Below are 13,750 nucleotides of genomic sequence, written 5' to 3' on the forward strand. Positions count from 1 at the left end.
ATGTGACCAGCAGATAAGGGGGTCACAAAAACAAGCACACCCCCAAGAAGAAATAGGTCCTGTTTTGTTCTCAATTTCCCCTCTATATCTGTACAGCATAATATATAAAAAGCTGGCTTTAAAACTTGTGTATGCAGCAGAGATAAAAGCATAAACTGCCTTCAAAATGCTTTTTAAAAATCATGTCCTTCACCCAGCAGGAGTTAGTTTTTGCTTAATTTCTGTTTGAAGCCCAAATGAACTTTCAACGACAAACAACAAGGTTGAAAGGTTCATTCACAAGACGACATCAAAATCTTGAATGCGGGTCTGCCAACCTTCTAAACCCTTGGCTACAAAGCAGTTTTCTATAAATATATTTAACTGTTGTTGCTTTTTTGGTTGGGATGTAGAGACATCACCAATCTGGTGCAAATAGCATGTTTTTACCTCACAAAATTTCTTTGGACTCTATGGGCAGCAAGAAATACCAGCTGACCATTATATAAACCCTGACACGCTGCAAAAGATGCCTTTGTAGCTTTTCAAGTGAATGTAAAGAAAGGGGTTGCACTTTTAACCAAGCCGGACAGGAATTTTTTTTCTTTCTTTCTAGAATTTTGAATGAGAATAGTAAGGGCAAGGGTCTTGGAAAAAGGGAGGGGGCTGTTGAGAAGTTAACTGATTTGGACCCCAAATCCACCATTCAACACTCAAAAAAATGACTGGTTTTCTACACAACGCTGAATTAAAAGGTGGGGGAAGGGGCGGGACCTGGGTTGTAAATGGGAGCTGAGCATTAACAAAACCAAACCAAACCCCCACAAAACGCTCTCCCAGAGCCCCCCTCTCATCCCTATTCATGTATGGTAGGTGTGTTAAAGAAGTCACTGGGGTGTGCTTAACAGGGACATGGACACTGAGAATACAGCTGCCTCCTTTTTGGGTCCCGCCTCATAGGGGACAACAACAAGCCCTGTCTCCTTGACTCCCAGTCCCCAGAGACCCCACCAACACAATCAGTCTGGCAGCTGCCAACCGCAGCGGCAGGGAACTAAGATGACCTGATCAACCATTAACCCCTCTTTCTCCGCATTTACATCTGGTCAGAAGGGGGGTGGACCCATAACAGACCCATAGGAAATGGTCATTCTTAAAAATTTTAAAAATATATTACTCTCAGAGCCAAAAGTATAGAAATTCCATTTTACAGTTTATTTACATGTTAGGAATGGACAAAACATTGCTTCCTTGAATGCTACAGATTGAGACACATAATTTATTAGCTTTTTTTTTTTACATCATGCATTTCCAGTTTTGTTGGTCCCTAAACTCTAATGAAAAAATTCCTGTGCAGCCATGATTTTTTAACATCCCAGGGCTACAGAATTTTATGTGTTTTATTTTCAAACACTGATTCCCCAGCCATCGCACTTTCCATGTGCACACACTGTAAGGATAGACAGCAAATCAGTGGAAAGGCCTGAAAATCACAGATTGCTATTCTGAGGGCTGACCCCACAGCTAGAGCAAACTGCGGTGAAGTGGACAACAGAGAGTAATTTGCCAAACAAGGCTCAGCCCCATTTAGATGAATATGGGGGAACATTCTCAAGATGCTTAAGGAGTCAATCATTTATGACTTATTGTGTTTGTTTTACAAAGATTATTCAGGGATAATGGCTGACAAGTAAACAACCATTAGCTTCATAGGAAAAAAACACATATTCGTGTAGAGTCTTGTGTGTTTGAACAGACCACGTGTGCCACAGGTCAAAATTTCCTTCCTTTTACTACAATACAGTGTAAAGCAGGGTGTAAAGTTTGGAAGCACATTGTTGTGCTTCTTGAGAGTAGTGTGTGGAAGTGAACTTTGAACCCCAGAACACAGGCCAGCAGCACACACACACCAGAAGAAAGGAGAGAAGAGGAAACCCCCGCCCCTCACTCGGCTGCCCACCGCCTGGCAGCACGCCCGTCCTGCTACACAGCGTTTCTGCAGAAAGGTCCTGGGGGCTCGGGCGCATCTCACCCTGCCATTCAGCATTCCACTTCAATGCATTAGCAACGCATTCCTTCGGTCTAACAATCGGGAGTGATTCCACTTCCTGAAAAATAAGGCTGTGTGAAATTTCATTAGGGCCCCTCTTTTCTCCACAAAATAAATCTCTGTTGCATTTGAAATATCTCACTGCTTCCTTTTTTCTACTGAAAAGAATACAAGTCTTTCTATAAATAAGCAACGTCCTCATCATTCCTTTATGTCTTAGCCAAACTGTTATTCGAATAGATATTTGAACTCAATACCTCCTCTTTTTCATTTGGTCCAAAAATCCCCCCACATCTTCATAAAACAACAAACTGATACCCTAAGTGTCAAGCCTGCAGCCAGAGTGAGGCAAGAGGGGGGAGGGGATCCCTCTTCTCCCATTGGGTATGTCGCTCTGAACTCCCTGCAAACTCACTCAGATGAGAGGAGCACATGAACAGCGGCTTCCGAGATCTAAATAATCGAGAGGCGCCAAAGCAGGCGGCTGTGTTTCTGTGAGGGCACACTCCACGGCCACACCACTCCTGCACTTAAGTTATCACCGGGACACCAGCATATTCCATGTGAGTGAGGCATTGTTGGGGACTGACGTGCCTTCATACTGGACACACGGCTCCGCCCCTGCCCCCGCCACAGCTGCCTGGACATGGACAGAAAGACGATGGCTCTGCTCCAGGAGGCGTGAGCCTGAGCCAGTCTGTCCTGTCTACGACCGCGGCCGACGGCTGTGCCCTGACCTCCCGCGGTCACTCCAGTGTGGTCACATGCACAACCCCCCCATTTCTCACAGGAGTCCCAGCCAGCACATTGAGCCATGGAAGGTGCAGAGTGTCACACCATCAGTCACTCTTTTACAACAGAAGAAAGCACACGACTGATTAAAATGCAGAGTTGGGTTTGCTGTGTCTTCATGGGAGTGACAATCAGACTCACTCCCTGGTGGTAGTCTGAGACAATCTAATTGTTCATTTAATGTATTCATGAAAAAAGCTGTGCATGGAAGGCACCAAAGAGCTGCACTATATCAGATCTAACAGGTTTGCATTACATCTTATAATAATAATAATAATAATTTTCAGTCTCCTTCTTGGAAGGAGTCACAAAGACAGTGTGGAAGAATTGGCCATGGGAACATGCATTTAAAAGTCTCATCCAAAAAAGTTTGTATGACTATTTCAAACTATTTCAAAGAATGGCTCCCCAAGTAACAAAGAGTACCTTCATCTTACCGCAAGATGGCAAAGTCACTGCCAAAGTAGTCACACCCCTGAACAGTGTCTGTTCTTGCTCTTGTTTAAAATGTCATCAGTACTTGTTGACACTACAGAAAAATACCCCATGGGGAGATACATTCTTCTCCATATTTTTTTCTGTTTGGGAACACTCAACACTTTGTTCATGAGAATAAGCTTTGTAAGGAGTTGTCAGCACATGTAACAAAGACCTAATGGATTATATCAGACTGCGGTCTATTCAAAGGTCTCAGGAAAATCATTGATTGCTCAACGCATTACTGGCTATCACACTTCCTGCACACTTCAGAAACAATCGTGTATACCCGTGCAAGCATTGTAAAAAGTGTGAAAAATGCAAGTGCACAGACGCTGGCTCTAGATCTGGAATGCAACAATACAGAAAATGTCTTCCAATGGCCACCCCACCCTCACACTTTCTTTTAAGGGAATGTTTATGCTCTGAATAACAATGTACTTAATGTACTGTCATTTGTTTCTAAAACCAATTAAAGAGGGGAGCTTAATCTAAAAATGGATAGCTAAGCATTATATCACAGCTAATTGTCCAGAGACAGTATCCTGAAACACATTTTTCAAATCTAAATTGAATCTGAGAAATGGTCCATTTTGCAGTTGTTGCTTGGTGGTTGATGTGTGTGTGTGTGTGTGTGTGTGTGTGTGTGTGTGTGTGTGTGTGAAGGGCAATCTTAATGCTTCGGCATACCAAGACATTTTGGACAATGCTACGCTTCCAACTTTGTGGCAACAGTTTGGGGAAGGCCCTTTTCTATTCCAACATGACTGTGCCCCAGTGCACAAAGCAAGGACTATAAAGACATGGTTTGATGAGTTCGGTCTGGAAGAACTTGACTGGGCCACACAGAGCCCTGACCTCAACCCCATTGAGCACCTTTGGGATGAACTGGAAAGGAGATCGCAAGCCAGGCCTTCTCGTCTAACATCAGTGCCTGACCTCATAAATGCTCTACAGAATGAATGGGCACAAATTCCCACAGAAACACTACAAAATCTTGTGGAAATCCTTCCAAGAAGAGTGGAAGCTGTTATAGCTGCAAAAGGGGGACCAACTCCATATTAAAGTATATGTATTTGAACAATGTCATTACAGTCCCTGTTGGTGTAATGGTCAGGTGTCTGAATACTTTTGCCCATATAGTGTGTATATATATATATATATATATATATATATATATATATATATATAAGAATAATGACCCTTTCACCATATTCAACATTAACGAGGATAGACAGAATATCTGGCTTGCCAGGTCTATGTTTCAACATCAATAATCTATGAAAAGGACTAAAAGTACTGATGACATCATGATGACAATAGCTGGCCAGAGATAAAATCAGAAGAGAGCTGAAGAACATTTCATCTCAAAATTTAAAGAGGAAGTGAACCTTGCTGTAGTAATAGTGCCATCTACTGTCTCCCTGCAGCAATGTCAATGGAAGTCTGTCCGACAACAGGTGTGTATATGCATTAAGACACTGATTCTCAATCCTGCTCCTCAGGGCTCCCATCTTTCCCTGCTCTACCCACCTGACTGAATTCATCAGTGGCACTTTTGATTAGCAGAACACACCTGATGAGAGCATGTTAATCACACTGATTTCAATCAGGTGTGTTTGGAGCAAGGATAGATAGAAGGTATGCAGGACAGTGGGCCTCCAGGAGTAGGATTGAGAAACACTGCATTAAGACAATGAGGACATGATGATCTGTGGCTGAGGTAGGAACAAGTTGAAAGCATCTTTTTACAATATGATCTGTTTTTGCTGTCTATAGCAGCAAAAATCATTTGACTGGTTGACAAGTACCTATGAACATAACTCTTTGTATTTTTTAAATTTACTCTGGTCTTAAATGTGATGCATGGTTGCAAGGTTGTTGTTGTTAAATGCAAGGTTGTTCAAAATTGTCATGAATATTTATGTTATATATATATATATATATATATATATATATATAAAATATTATATTAACTTTTAAAACCACAGAAAACACACAAAAAGCAATATACCTGCTTCATGAGTGTGAATATGACCAAGATTCACACGTACAAACACCAAACCTGACCGGAGAGGGCACGTTTGCTCATTAACATTCAAAAGTCAGTACCGGTCTGTTAAGGTAACTTTAATTCCATTTTAAAACATTGAATCCAAGCTCAATGAAACCACAGGTTTTACATGTACAATATTGTAGTAATTGCAAAATAAAAAACAAACATAAAACAAAATCTACAGTAATGTTTTTTTTTATCAAACCAGAACAAAAGACCAAACGTATTCATTCACAACTAATAAAGAAATACATTTTTTTTGTTAATAAACTCTAAAATATGCTATGGGAAATTAAAGAGTTTCAAAAGAAGAAAAATTATGCATGATATGAAAATGCAACAGTTTAAAAACGTTTACAAAGGCATTTTGCATTTTACCAGATTTTTCTTCGTGCAAACATATTACGTTGTAGATACATTGTTCTAGCAATGATTAATAAAGAGCAACTTACTACTTAAAACGGCAAGATTGTCTCACTATAACAGGAAATGCTCTCTCTCACAGGAAATAAAAATACAGAGTAGATTTTTTTTTTTTTTTTTTTTTAGAAAAGCAGGGCTCAATTCTCACATAGGTCTTTTGGTTGTTCAGGCCTCCCAGTAATGATCATTTTTAAAAAGGCAAAAGTGAATGAGAACAAAACAACCAGTGGTATTTAACAGAGAGGTAAAGGAAAGACTAGAGTGGAGCTGTATTGTTGGTGACTGGCCCAGTTTGCTGAAATGTCCTTTATGCAATGTAAAAACACTTTGCTTAAAGATAACAAAAGATGATTTAATGCTAAGACCCACCAACCCCAGCCTCGAGAGAATTTCCCTTTATTTAACTTCTCGAGGGTTGATTCCACTTTGCATTCAAATTTCCACTTCAAATTTAAAACTAATCACATTAAATCAAGAGGTCTCAGTGCATTTAGCACAGAGAAAACAATCCTATTCTGCTTGTGTGAGATCAGAGCTGCTGTTCCTTGTATGTGTAATAATATGTGACAGCAGAGGGAATATTTCACTCCAAATGCCACACACCACAGACCTTTGTTCCTCAGACATATGCAGTCAGGTGGAATGAAATCATACTCTCCTGCATTTTTATGCAAGATAGAAATGCCGCTACGGCACCTCTGTGTGCGTCATCATTGTACAGAGCAGAAGACTGGGAGAGAAGTGAGAGGGTGAGTGAGTGAGCGAGTGTGCGGGGGCCCAGCAGAATCTGTGCTAGGAGCAAAGGTGCTGGGGAGCTGCCAGGAAACCAGAAGACTGAGCCCATTTCCACTGGCAAGCAAACACACCAACAACTGTACTGTACGCACAGGAAGACTACCACTAGCACTAGAAAACTGGTAGACTGAAGAACTTCACAGCAAAGATATCTTACAGGTTGAAAGAAACTTTGATATGTGAGAACTGATGCTGAGCAGTTCCACACGGCACACTCCTTGTTGCAAGTGTGCTTTTTTCTTCTTTTTTTCTTTTTCTCCATGATGTAGTTCCGATTTAGAACCAGTCCAAAGGCTGTCGGAACAAAAATGCTTGTGCTTTACAGGGGATTTTTTTTTTTTTTTTTTAACAAAAAAATTTTATGGCAAAAAACATAAGCAAAAATCGACAACTACTGTGGTTAGTTCTGTTAGTCACATTATCACATAAGGAGCACCAATGCATCAATTCCTTGTGGATTTTCAAAAGAATATACAACAATTTTTTTCTCTTTTGTAAATTCCATTTGAACTGCCTCCCTTTCTCAACTTGAGCAGTAAGAGGAGAAAGTCAGATGACTCCTTCCACTCTCCTGTTACTGTATTTGGCACTGGTCAGTGTGCCTTCCTCATCCAGCTCAAAATGGTGATTGGAACCTTACCCAAGGGGCAGGATCCACAGCATTCTGTGTCCAGTTCACATTTAAACATGCACACAAGTGCTCACAATTCAAGTGTAGTCAAATAACACATTATCACAACATTTTCTCTGACATAGCGGCAGTAAACTTCGATGGCAAAACCCCACGGAGAGACTCAGCCAGAGAGACACAACATGAATGCAACAGGCCACTGGTCCCAGGTGTTACAGGCTACCCTGCTGAATCAAATATGAAACAAATGGTAAAGGGAACATCATGCCAATGTGGCAGCATGTCAAAGGTGATTTGAAAGACGTGGACAAAAAAAAAAAAAACACAACATTGTTTTCATCCATCGGTTGAGTGGCAGTGTCGCCAAGACAAAGGAATGCTTTGTTTGAGTCAACTCTCTGGCAGAGATGCTGTAAATTATAAACAAAACCTCTTAATCCTGCTGGAACCATGGTTCAAGTCGCCTTGAAAGGACACAACACCAAGTGCTGAATACTGTTCCTTCATATTGGCATTTGAGTGAGTAGATAGAATCCTGTGTGATGTACTGCTGGAGTGATGAAAAACACATTATGACATTTCCATAACAACAGTCATTTCAATACTGCCACTACAGAGCTAGCTTAGGCTCAAAATGACTACATGGCATCTCTGATGTGTGTATGTTTGGACAACAAGGTAAATGCAAGAAGACTTCCAGCCTTGACCAGAATTTACAGTGTTTCAAGACATTCGGTTTCCTCACCTCTGTCAGAATATCAGGAAAGAATTCATTCATGAAAAGACACAAAGCACATTGCCACGTGTGTATTATCTCTTCTATAAACTTGAAAACAACAGTGGGTTTTATAGACCTCAGCATTCCAGCTTTAGCAGTGCTGAATTCCAGGTCACTGCTAAACGGCAATGTCACTTTGTGTCTGAATCTACACAACTGAGTGTCTTCAAAGATAGTCATATTCTGCACCTTGCAAAGGAAATGATAAGACAGACAGTCAAATATGTGGATCTTCCCTGTATACATTAAAGTCATACATTTCCAGGCCATATAAAACCGAGTGAAATCACTGCAATAGCTGGTAGTGGTAAACATAGTGGTATGGTTCTTACAAAAAACAAAGCAAAAAAAAAAAAACAAAATGTTAAAGTGGTTGTCTGGAGTAAACATAAAGAGGGTATGTGAAACTCATAAAAAAAATTAAAAATCCAGCAGAGGTCATTGTCCCCTTTTTCCACATGTTCTTCCTAGCATCTTGTTAGTCATCAGACTTTTGGAGCCAGAATGCAAGAGTAGAAACATGTTTTCCAAGGAGTCTTCTAGGTAACCATGTGGTTGCCCTCTGGTGGAGAAAACTGAACCTTGCAATACAGCAAGTCTTCTGGATTCCCTTTCTTTCAGAGCACCACAGCGGGTTTCAGGAGCAGGGAATTACAATATTTACAATGCATAATAAAAGCATCTTTCATCTTTTTCTTCTTTTTTGAAGTGAAGGACATGGCTATGATTAAAACATTTTAAAGACTTGCATTTGCTGAGAGTTTTGGTTTAAAGCACAGAGAACGGCAGAAGCTCTGATTTGTCGGATGAGCATGTCTATGATTGGCGGTTGGGGTGAGTGGAGACAGAGGGTGCATTTGAAGAGAGATCCCGGACTCTGGAGGGTTCCATACTGGTCTCTGGAGGTGAGTATGAGCCAACGGCCTTTATTGTACAGCTGAGTTGTTGGGCTCGGGCCGGTTGGTGGCAAGGTATTTGGCCCTCATGCTCGAGGTGTACTGTAGAGGGTGAGAGAGAGACAAAAAAAAAAAAAAGAACAGAAATGGGTGTACACCATCAATACTGCCCGCTCCAAAGGAGCTTTAGAAAGGCTGTCCCATATTATATTCACAGCCAGAGAAGGGCCAGATAAGATGGGACAATTCAAATAATTTCTGCATTCTTTTGGTTCTGTGACATTTATATTCAAAGGCCAAGTAAATACAAAGTTGAATACATACTACAACCAATATAGCACAACCTTGAAAAAATTACCTTGAATTTTTAAAAAACATAATTTCTCACATCAATTAGAGGATACTTTGAGATAAATATATTGTATAAAATACTTTTTCAAAGTTTAGGTTTGGCATTTACTGAATAAACTGATATCAGAAGAGAAGAATCATATTATTTTGGTTCTAATTAATTTAAGTGAGAGAACAACGTCATACAAGTGCAGAAAAAATAGGCAAAATCAGTGATGCATAAAGTATATTCAAACAGTTGTCAGCATGCAGGGTTCTGTGTTTTAAATAAAAAAGGTCAGTTTACTGCACATTCTTCAAGCATTAAGGTACAGCATTATGCTTTCAAGTGAACAGTCATTAATAAAGACATCAAAAAGAATAGATTTGGTTGAGGGGCTGGCAAAGGATGTGCAAACTCCACAGGTCACAGATGGACACAAACACAGATATAACACTCAGAGTCATTTGGACAGCCTGATATGAGAAACAGAGAAATCAACCAGAGAGAGTCAATGTAATTTCACACATTTGGATATAGAACAGAAAAAATAGTATCTAAAGTTGTTGCAGTGGCAAGATTCCTTTGACAGTGATCAGAAAGGTCAATTTAATTCTGATGTAGCATGTCGTTAGCAAAACAGATGTAGATGAGGACTTCTGTTGCAGTTTACTGAAAGTCACACATGTGACAGAGACAAATGGATAAGCGTACATTATCTGGTAGAGCAAAGAGTTCTCTGACAAACACAAAAGAAAATATGCCATCTGTATGAACATCTTCTTTTTTTTACAGTGTACCACAGAGAAAAACATCTCCCAGACAAACACAACAACCATTTTCTTGTACCACAAGAGGTCACAGAAATGACCGAGTCTTTACCAGGGGAGACAGAGAGGGCTGGGATCTGACTCATCAGTGTACTTCATTGTACCACTGATAAAAAGCCCTTAACCGCCACTAAATGAGTTGGTCCTTTAACCTGATTTGGATGTTTCTCAATAGTTACCACATGTCTGCCTACTAAGGACCAATGTTCATTCTTTTCTTCATCATGTTAATTTTAGCTATTTGAAGGCCTGGTAAACTAACCTCAAAGACTTTGTAACTGTATACAGACATTGTATACAGCTTTTTGGGCACATTGTAGAAAAAAAAGAGACATACAAATTCCATGACCATATAAAACATGTTAGAACCCAACAATTACACTGCGAGACAGGAGAAAATGTTGCCCATAACCAAGCACTCTAGCTAAAAATCATAATTTGATATGTTGTTCTGTCCCTTTAAAGTAGCTACTATACATTCCTTCTTTCATCAAATCAAAGTAAATTCAATGACCTCTCAGCAATGCATCCCCAAAAGTGTCAATATATTACAGGGGCATCTCTGTGGCAGTCTGGGTTAAATGAACTTGACATTTTTCTGAATGGTAATTTAGGGTCTGTCTGGTTTTGTAGAGTGATCCCTTAGTAGATGCATGTACAATTTGCCCAAGAGGACATTTCCCTCACAGAATCATTTTAAGGTGAAATTAATCTGTTCTTGCCTTGCCCCTGCTGGGACAGAATAAAGATTCAGGGGCACAGGATTCTTATACCCATGGTCAAGCACATAGCATGTTGTGTGACATGGAAAAATTGTTCTTTTTTGGGTGAAATTCCCCATTAACAGTGCAAAGCAATTATATATGGGGGAATTTCTGACACTGTGTACCCCAAAATGGTGCAATATGTTTTACAGAGTTTCAGCCTGAGGGGCAATTATTTCATGAGCTTACAAGTGGTAGCTAACTAGCTATCATGAATACAGTGTTATCCACAGCACCACATATTGGGACATCCTTAATATTTATATACAAGGCTCTATGTATTAAAAAACTGAAAAAAATATTCATCACTAATAAGTCAAATGTGTTATAGCTAAAGAAGGTAATTTGAGATTACATTTAATAATTCAGATACATTTATTAGTCATCTTTTAGCTGGAAATAATTTCGAAGAAATGAAACATCTTAGCTGTACTTAAGGTAAAATGTATGATCTATTATTTCATTAAATACTGCTGATGTTAAGAAAATAAACTGAGCAATTATCCAGCAAGACATTCCATTCCTTTGTCTCATTTCATTTTAGGTCTTCAACAAGACGGCTGGTTTTTTTATGCGCTGTCAATGTGAATTAACATTCACTCGCAAGGTAAACAGTCTTGGCATATGCAAAACATGGCAAAGTTTCAGTACTGTCTAACATTACACAACCAAGTTGATAAAATATTTTAGTTAACAAGTCATATTTTAAGATGACGACATTTTGTTGTGTAAACACACAACCTAGACAGCTCTCTAATAACCGCATGATCACAGCAGATGCTAAAAAATGTCCTTTGTTTTTATTATTTCTGGATTATTTTGGTAGCAGATTAAGCATATTCTGCAATCTAAATATATCTTGAACAAACACATAAAATGTTTATCTCAGAAACCTTGTTTATCCGGCCTAGTCAGAAATTCAAAAATGGTGCCAGAACCATGTTCTCTCTGCATTATGATGTAAACAAATGAAAGGAAGCCAAAAGCACACAGAGTTTGTGCAGCAGGATTCAGAATGCCTAGTAGAGTGAAGGGTTAAATAATGGCCAACTGGGATATGTCTGCTTGAGGTCATAGGCTGTGATATCCAGTTTATCGCCTGATAAAACCGCAGATTTAGTCCAGATCCACAGCAGTGTGTTTTATGAAGATAACTGGAATTTCAGAATAGAACGAATGGAGGATTAGTGCGCCCGACCTACTTCCCCTCTCCCTTAAGAAAACAGACTGGATTAAACTGCCCTGCCCAATGTCCAGGGATACTCTCATCAAAAAGGAAAGGGGATATTTGTTACTGGAGAGGAAAAAGGGGTAAATGTGTATGCCAAGCAGAAAAACAGAGGTAGAAATGCACCACAAATTCAGAAATAGAGATTGTCATTCATGGACAGGAAACCATCTACTGTTTACTTAAAGTGTGTTGATGTTTCTTAAAAAGTAAAAATTGAGAATCTCTCTCCTAATGCTCTTTGTGTCCCTCTCCAATTTCTTGAAAGCACTGTAAATTTGCTCTGCCAGTGAGTACAAATACAACATGGTAAGACAAAAACCGCCATGTAGGCTGTGTTTAGGGCTCTAAAGCTCTAAAGAACACGGATGGGCTTAGCCCTGAGAAAAGTCCAGAAGAGATACAATTTGCTACTTTTATTGAAACTAATAGTATGCAATCATTGTCTTAATGGAATAGATCTTGTAGTGTGTTGAGTGCTTACAAATTAAGATGCCTGTCAAGAACATGTTGGCAAGTCAGAATATGTTGGTCTATCAGATTTCACAAGTTGTGAACAAGTACATGAGGAAGAATTTCAACAGTGCCTGAAAAATGACTGTTCAACATGTGTCAGCAACCAGTAGCCACTTTCCTTAGAACTAAAACAAGGAGGCAGTGAGAGAACTGTGGAGGAAGAAAGACAAATTGGCAGCAGGATGTGGGCACTGGGGCAAAAAACACATATTGGGAAGGTGAAAGGTGAGAAGCTTCCGTGCTATGGGAAGGACACAAGTGTTTATTTGACCCATCCACAGAGACCAACAATACAAAAGCTGTAAGTGGAAAGAAATAGCTGAGCAGAGCGGTAAAACTGGCAATAAAAGGTGATTTTGTGAAATAGCAAAGAAACAGGAAGCTTGCCAATACTCATAGAAGTAACAGTTACATCTTGCAATGGTAACACTACAACTCCCCACTTTCAAAATTTGCATGGTAGGTCTGTTGGAACACTAGTTCTCCAGTCAGAGCAACGAGACATGATCTGCAAATGTAATCTGTACAATGACTACGAGAAGTGGAGTTATGGGTTTTGGGATTTCTTTGGGGGTAAAATAGCATGATGAACCACAAGAGGATTTCAAACTTTGTGTTCTTAGAAATTAGAAAAAATAAAGCAGTTTTCCATACCAATACCTACAAAAGGAAATTAGGAATGCTCAGTGATTTAACCCTTCAAACTCATTTTCTCCTATAAAAAATAAAATGTATGTATAATGACCTTCACCGCAGTAAAATAATACAAATAATACGCAACAGCTGGATTCCAATGCCTCAAGATAACGGCATCAAGTTAAGTCCGCAAAGGAAAAAGGAGGAGTGATAGAAAGAAAGAGAGAGAGCGAGAGCGAGAGAGAGAGAGGTAGAGAGAGATCAAATGAACAGGAGCGCATACCCTGCAGCCAAAACGCTATAGAAAGGAGAACACATGCTGCCCAAAGGTGAGAGGACACCAACGCTGGGTGAGAGGTGTGATTCTAGCAAAAGATTGGGGCTGGGGCACGATACTCCAACTAGGCATAAGGGAAAGGGAGTTGTGTACACTCTGAAGGTGGAAGGGAGGGGAGGGGGGTGTAGGGGGTTTTCAGTTTTCAGTACCTGTTAGAATAGCAGACGCTGTTACCAATATGTTCTTGCACTGTCCGAGGGCTTTGACAGCCAGCTGTGGTGGCTGTTACAG

The 13,750-nt window shown here is 39.9% G+C and overlaps 1 protein-coding gene across 3 annotated transcripts in view; it reads right to left on the minus strand.

Moving 5' to 3' along the window:
- Positions 1-5,913: 5,913 nt before the first annotated feature.
- Positions 5,914-13,750, minus strand: part of ttyh3b (tweety family member 3b) — a 68,097-nt gene continuing 60,260 nt past the window's right edge. For all 3 annotated transcript variants that reach the window (XM_036534403.1, XM_036534394.1, XM_036534386.1), the window contains one exon: positions 5,914-8,979. In XM_036534403.1, the coding sequence (XP_036390296.1) occupies positions 8,964-8,979 (16 nt within the window). In that variant the 3' untranslated portion in view covers positions 5,914-8,963. The remainder of the gene's footprint in view (positions 8,980-13,750) is intronic.

The sequence above is a fragment of the Megalops cyprinoides genome, chromosome 1, assembly GCF_013368585.1.
Source record: "Megalops cyprinoides isolate fMegCyp1 chromosome 1, fMegCyp1.pri, whole genome shotgun sequence".
NCBI classification, from domain to species: domain Eukaryota; kingdom Metazoa; phylum Chordata; class Actinopteri; order Elopiformes; family Megalopidae; genus Megalops; species Megalops cyprinoides.